The sequence below is a fragment of the Condylostylus longicornis genome, unplaced genomic scaffold (genome assembly GCF_029603195.1).
Source record: "Condylostylus longicornis isolate FDR11 unplaced genomic scaffold, ASM2960319v2 ptg000151l, whole genome shotgun sequence".
Classification (NCBI taxonomy): Eukaryota; Metazoa; Arthropoda; class Insecta; order Diptera; family Dolichopodidae; genus Condylostylus; species Condylostylus longicornis.
Window position 1 is genome coordinate 1 of NW_026578119.1, and position 7,500 is coordinate 7,500.

General features: G+C 34.3%; 1 protein-coding gene across 1 annotated transcript; it reads left to right on the forward strand.

The window, feature by feature from the left end:
* Positions 1–53: 53 nt before the first annotated feature.
* On the forward strand, positions 54–818 carry LOC129615840 (craniofacial development protein 2-like; the record flags this gene model as incomplete). The annotated part of the gene is made up of 1 exon (XM_055531221.1): positions 54–818. A coding segment is annotated over one exon (765 nt), but the record flags the coding sequence as incomplete, so codon positions are not given.
* Between the last annotated feature and the right edge of the window lie 6,682 nt (positions 819–7,500).

A 7,500-nucleotide genomic window follows, 5' to 3' on the forward strand; every position in this document is an offset into this window, starting at 1 on the left:
ATAGAAATGGCACGCAACTCTTTCTGCAAATATAATAAAATTTTAACTAGCAGAGCTATAATAATGGGGTTGGAATAATCGTCTCCGAGGCCGTCGAAAAATGTGTAAAAAACTTTTTGCCATATTCAGATAGAACATTATTGCTTCAAATACACGCAAAGCCTTTGAATATAAACATCATTCAAACATATGCACCAACTGCTGATAAAACTGACGAAGACGTTGAATCATTCTACAATGAAGTCGAGGAGCTCATGAAAATGACCAAAAAACACGAGATTAACATCATTATGGGGGATTTTAATGCCAAAATAGGAAAGTCGCAAGTAGAAAAAATTGTTGGACCATTTGGTTTAGGTACCAGAAACCCAAGAGGTGATAGACTAATTCAGTTCTGTACGGAACAGGAGCTCAAAATAATGAACACTTGGTTTTGTTTACCACCTCGTCGACTTTACACATGGAAATCACCTGAAGATAATGATCGAAATATAATCCGGAACCAGATCGACTTTATATTAATTAACCAGCGATACAGTACATGCGTATCAAAAGTTTCAACGTATCCAGGTGCCGATGTTCCTTCAGACCATAATTTACTGTTATCGCAAATCAACATAAAATTGGCAGTAATGACAAAATCAACACGCAAAAAACATTTAGACCTACAGAAACTCAAGGAAGATGAATGTAAAACCGAAGTTACTCAGGAGCTTAATAATCAAATGAAATTAAACTTCGAAGGTACCAGCTTTAATAATGTGGAAATTGATGAAGTATGGGATCGATTGAAAAGTACTATGAAAAATATAGCTTGAACCAAACTGGGCCCCACGAACAGCAGAGCAAAACAGAAATGGATGACAAGCGAGATCTTAAATTTAATGGACCAGAGACGAATACACAAAAATAAGGACTACAGTCAATATAAGCGCCTGCAAACAATAATTCGCTCAAAAATCAGATCTGCAAAGTCACAATGGTTGAACTCTCAATGTCAAGAAATTGAGGCTTTTCAAAATCGTCACGATATGTTTAATCTTCACAAGAAAATTAAAGAAACCGCTGGAGTATACCGCAAACAGACATTTTCTAATCTAGTTGACAACAATAATAATATAGTCCTAGATCAAGAACAGAAAAAACAAGTCTGGAAGGAATACATAGAAGAAGTATTCAATGATATTAGTAGAACCGATGCTATAAGAACTGCGGAAACTGAACCTACAGGTCCTTCAATAACAACAGAGGAAATAAAAAGAGCAATTAAGTTGTCAAAAAATAATAAAGCTCCTGGACCCGATGAGCTACCCGCAGAAATTTTTAAGCTAATAGATGACGAAAACTTAGAAATTTTGAAAAACATTTTTAACAAAATTTATGATAGCGGAATATATCCAAAGGAATGGCTAAGTTCGTTACCTAAAAAATCAAACTCGAAAAAATGCAGTGAATTTCGACTTATAAGCTTAATGAGCCACGCTTTAAAAATTTTTTTAAAAATTATTCATTCCCGTATCTACAAAAAATGTGAAAGCAGCATCAGTACCACACAATTTGGCTTCAGGGAAGGTCTCGGTACGAGAGAAGCGCTTCTTGGTCTCCAAATATTAATTCAGAACTGCCGCGATGTTCATCGAGACATTTTTATATGCTTCATTGACTACGAAAAAGCTTTCAACTGCGTGCAACGCGACAAATTAATGGAGGTTTTGAATAAAATAGATCTGGATGAAAAAGAGATTCGGTGTATCAAAAACTTATACTGGAACCAAAAAGCTCAAGTTGTTACGAGAGATTTCACCACGGATGAGATAGAAATAAAAAGAGGAGTGAGGCAAGGTTGCATATTATCCCCTTTACTTTTTAACCTATACTCTGAAAAGATATTCGAAGAAGTAGCTGATAGCGTAGATGTTGGTATAAAAGTAAATGGAGTAAATATTAACAATATACGTTATGCAGACGATACCACCTTGATTGCCGGCAGTATTACTGAACTACAACAACTTTTAAACTCAGTAAATGACCACAGTATGCTTTTCGGTTTAAATATGAATATTTCTAAAACCAAATTCATGGTTATATCCAGGACCAACACATTTTAATCTAGTTTTAACCGTGAATGGCCAAAATATCGAAAGAGTTTCAAGTTTTAAGTATCTGGGATGTTGGTTAAACGAAGACTGGAATTCAGATATGGAAACAAAATGCCGAATTGAATACGTGCGCAGCTCTTTTATAAAGTACCAAAATATATTTTGCAATCGGGATATACATCTCCACAACCGTATTCGATTTGTAAAATGCTACGTGTGGTCAATTCTCCTCTATGGAATGGAAGCTTGGACACTAAAAATATCAACAATGAACAAGCTAGAAGCCTTCGAGATGTGGATATACCGCACGATGTTAAAAATCCCATGGATAGATAGAGTTACAAATGAAGAGGTCTTAAGAAGAGTAAATAGTGACCGAGAATTATTACTAACAATAAAACACAGAAAAACAACATTTCTCGGTCATTTAATGCGTAACGACAAATATTTCATACTGCAGCTGATTTTGCAAGGCAAAATTGAGGGAAGAAGGCGTGTGGGAAGAAAGCAGATGTCTTGGCTCAGAAACATCAGACAATGGACTGGCATACGAACAGTAGAAGAGCTGGTACGTGTTGCGCAAGACAGGGAGGCATATAGAAATGTAGTCGCAAACATCCAATAAGTGGATACGCAGAAGAAGAAGAAGAAGAAGAGCTATAAACATAAACTTAAGACTGCGATTTCTGAAATGCTATGTTTGGTCAGTTTTACTTTATGGTGCGGAATGTTGGACTTTGGGAGCTCCGTTGATGAACAAATTGGAGGCTTCTGAAATGTGGTCATACAGAAAAATGCTCCGAATATCATGGACGGAACACATTTCAAATAATGAAGTCCTTCAAAGAGTCCAAAAAACAAGCGAACTACTAAGGAACATAAAGAAAAGAAAGACTTCATATTTCTGACATGTCATGCGCGAAGAAAAATATCAACTTTTGCGACTTATAATTCAAGGCAGAATTGAAGGCAGAAGAGGTGCTGGTCGAAAACAACTGTGCTGGCTGCGTAATATACGCAACTGGACCGGTATGCAAAATATTGGCGAGTTGATGCGTATTGTGGAAGATCGAGACCAGTTCAAAGAAGTAGTTTCCCAAATTTCTTAATTTCTTAAAAATTCAAAACTAACATCAGCAATAGTAACAACAACAGTAAAACTATAACATGTAATTTGATTACGTCCAGCTAATGGATATGCAGACGAAAAAAAAAAAATTAATTCAATATCTTCATCATTTATCCAAGTCTCGGTAAGTGCTATTATATGTATCGGCTTTGAAATTGTGTCAAAGAAATACAGAAGTTCCTCAATTTTATTTCTTTAAGCTTAAGTTATACCCCCCCCCCCAAAACTCTAAAAATGGCATTTTTAACTATTTGTTGCAGCGAAACCACAAGCATTTTTCAAATTTTACAAACGCAGAAAGACAGTGGCTTGTTTCTCCTATCGCGGCATACTTTAGTCAAACTTTTAAAAAACAAAACGGCCGTTTAAATTTACCGTTATCTAAAATCCGTTTTTTACAAATTTTTTATGCCGTTTTTCTTCCAGATCCCAGGTTTTAGGAGCCAGAAGGTTTTAGGAGTTATCGCCTCTTGAAATTTGTAAAATTTGAATTTTTGACACCTTATATTTCCGAAACTGCTAGTTTTTTCAAATTTCTATAAACGCAAAAAGCTAACGGTAAATTTCATGACATTAAAAAATATAATTATTTTTCTTAACTCGCGCAATTAACCATTACATTATGTTAACCTCCCTTTATATTAATTTTGGCTTTATTTCAAACACTGCTTAAACCTTTCATCCTAAATATATGCAATCCTACAAATAGTTGAATGAAAAAAATTAATAAAATTATTAATTAGTGTGGTAGGTATACAGAGAGTGTATTTAGCAGTATTTTCACTTGCTTGAGGAAAAAGTGCTACAATACAAACCATTGGTTTGACCCAACTTTATTAGATTTGTAAATATGTCTTACAATTTAATTTTTTTTTTTTTTTTTTTATTAAAAACACCGTTGGTGTGTTCATTATAACAATCTAGCAATTTAACACTAATAAGTTATTTGTTTTTAGCCAACTAATTTACTACTTTTACAAAATTTTACAAAGTTTTTTATCCTATGATAATTTCTTTTTGCTTATAATTCTAATGATTTTTTTTTTTAATTTAATCATTTAGTTTATTTTATCTTAAAGTAATTCGAAATGTTTTGTTCGCTGCAATCTTCTAATTTTGCTGTCATTATCCAGCAGTTGAAGAGCCTCAATGTTAACATGGTGTTGTAATCGATTTTGATGACCTTGTGCATATTGTCTATCATTTCTACACCCAAATCCTTATGTAGGTTGATATTCCGAATGTACCACGGGGCATCAACTATGCCTCTTAATACCTTATTTTGAAATCTTTGTATGATGTCTCTGGTACTTTGGCTGGTACAGCCCCACAGCTGAATACCATAGGTCCACACTGGTTTTAGGACTTGTTCATACAGCAAAAGCTTATTGTATGTTGACAAGGCAGAGTTTCTGCCCAATAACCAGTACATGTTTCTGTACTTTATGTTCAGCTCTTCAAGTTTTTTCTTGACATGTGGTTTCCACTTGAGTTTTGCATCAAGTGTCATGCCCAGGTATTTGGCCGTATTTTCATATCGTACTATTTTTTCATTAATATACACTGGCTTATACTGAGTGTGTTTATTTGTGAAGTCAATATGTATAGATTTTGATTCGTTGAGTTTAATTCGCCATTTGTTAGTCCAATTTTGCACTTTGTTGATTGCGTTTTGTAATCTTGCTGTTGTTTCAATAGTGTTGTTACCAGTCACCAGAATAGCCGTGTCGTGAGCAAATGTAGCAACAGTACTTTGTTCTGGTATAGGCAAGTCGCTAGTGTACGAGAGATAAAGGATTGGTCCTAATACACTACCCTGTGGAACACCTGCCTGGATTTTCTTAATTTCGGAATAATAATCTTCTTGTTTGATCCTGAAATATCTGTCCGATATGTATGAATTCAGTATTCTTGAGTATTTACCAGGAAGGAGTAAGTTGAGTTTATAATTCAATCCTTCATGGCAAACTTTATCGAAAGCTCGAGCTACATCTAAGAATATTGCAGAATCAAAATCCGAAACCTTTCTTTCAAAGTATCTTCTATTACGTTTGTTATCCGATGTACCTGATCAATTGTGGAGTGTTGATCACGAAAACCAAACTGATGATCTGGAATAAGTTTTTTTTCGTCTATGATAGGCTTTAATCTTTTTAATAGAAGTTTTTCAAATAATTTAGAAATAACAGGTAACAGCGAAATCGGGCGGTATGATGTTACTTCCTGAGGTGGTTTTCCAGGTTTTGGGATCATGATTACTTCAGCTATCTTTCATAATTGTGGTACATATTGCAATCTAAATGATGCATTGATCAGTTTAGTTAGTTTGGTTATAGCTTTCTTAGGAAGTTCCTTCAGAATTTGACCAGTAATAAGATCAAAACCCGGAGCCTTTTTTGGGTTAATATTCTGTGCTATCTCGTTCTTGACCTCACTTGAAGTTACGAAAGCAATATCACCATTTTCTTGTTCTTCCAATTCCTGTAATACTTCAATATTGTCTGATGAGATTGGCTGAAATATTTCCTCAAGATGATCGGCAAATCTCGTCGCTTTTTGTTCGTTATTTCTTGCCCAGCTATTATCTATATTACTTATAGGTGGGGTCTGCATTATAGTTCTTTTCAGATTTTTAGTGGCTTTCCATAATGAATATTCAGTACTAGAGTCATTAGTAAGATTCCTAAGAAATGCATTTATTGTTTCATTTTTTTAGTTTTTTAATTTCATAACTGAGCTGTGCTATAAGATTATTCAGTCTGGTTTTGTCTTGAGGATTTCTAGTCTGCTGCCATTTCTTCCTTGCTTTTCTCTTTTCAGCAATCATTTCTAGAATTTCTTTAGGATAGTTATTTCCTTTTAATTTATGGGTTATGATTGGAGTATTATCCCATGCATACCCTCTGATTTTAATAAAACATTGTTTAGTGAAATGTGTCTCTGATATCAAACACACATCGATATTATTTATGTCAAGGAATGCCTCAAGCTCCACCTTATGATTGAGCAATCCATTTGCATTCCATGTCATTATCTTTAATGTATTAGCCATTTTAGTGTTTTGTTTTTGGTTTGGCAGTCGCTCTAACGGTGCCACTCTCAAGTTTCGCTACTCGTTCAATTACCACTTTCAGTGAACTCTCAAGACCGGATACTTTCTTAAGGATCAGTTGCAGCGTATGATCCATTTTATTATCTTGTTTATTAACTAGTTTTTTGTATTAGTATTTTGCTGGTTAGACTCTGATGCAACAGCAGAAGCGTAGATTAGTTTGTTTTGACTGTTTAAATTTTTACTCATGGATGGAGTTTGTATAGTTACACTATTTGTAGTTTTTCTGTTTTGGGTCGGTTTTCCAATTTTTTTATTTTTAGCACTTTTCCAAAAATTTTTTGAAAAAAAGTGCTTATTAGTTTCACTCTGTCCGTCCGTCCGTCCGTCCGACCGTCCGTCCGTCCGTCCGTCCGTCCGTCCGTCCGTCCGTCTGTCCGTGTGTCTGTTTACAAAACTTCTACATTCTTAAAGATAGAAAGCTGAAATTTAATACGTACATAGATCTTTACTAGAAACTTATTTTCGTAGAACAAAATTTTTACCTATCTCCCCCCCTCTAGAAGTTATACCCCACCAAAGCACTAAAAATGGCCTATTTTAACTATTTGTTGCAGTGAAACCATAAGCATTTTTGAAATTTTGCAAACGCAGAAGGGCAGTGACTTGCTTCCCCTACCGCGGTATACTATAGTTAAACTTTAGAAAAACAAAATGGCCGTTCAAATTTACCGTTATTTAAAGTCCTTTTTTTCCAAATTTTTCATGTCGTTTTTCTTCTAGACCTCAGCCTGTAGAAGCTTGAAATTTTAGGGGCTTTTAGACATTAACAAGTAGTTCATTTCGTTAGAAGAAAATTTTTTTCCATCTCCACCCCCTCTCAAGTTATGGCCTCTTGAAATTTGTGAAATATGCATTTTTGACACCTTATATTTCTGAAACCGCAAGTTTTTTCAAATTTCTATAAACGCAAAAAGTTAACAGTAAATTCCATGAAATTAAAAAATATAATTATTTTTCTTAACTCACACAATTAACCCTTAAAATCGAGCATTATGTTAACCCCTGTTTATATTAAATTTTGCTTTATTTCAAAGACTGCATAAATGGTTCATCCTAAATATATGCAATCCTAGAAATAGTTTCGTTTATAAATGAAAATAATTTTAATAGTGTGGTGGATATACATAGACTGTTTTTAAAAGCAGTATTTTCACTTG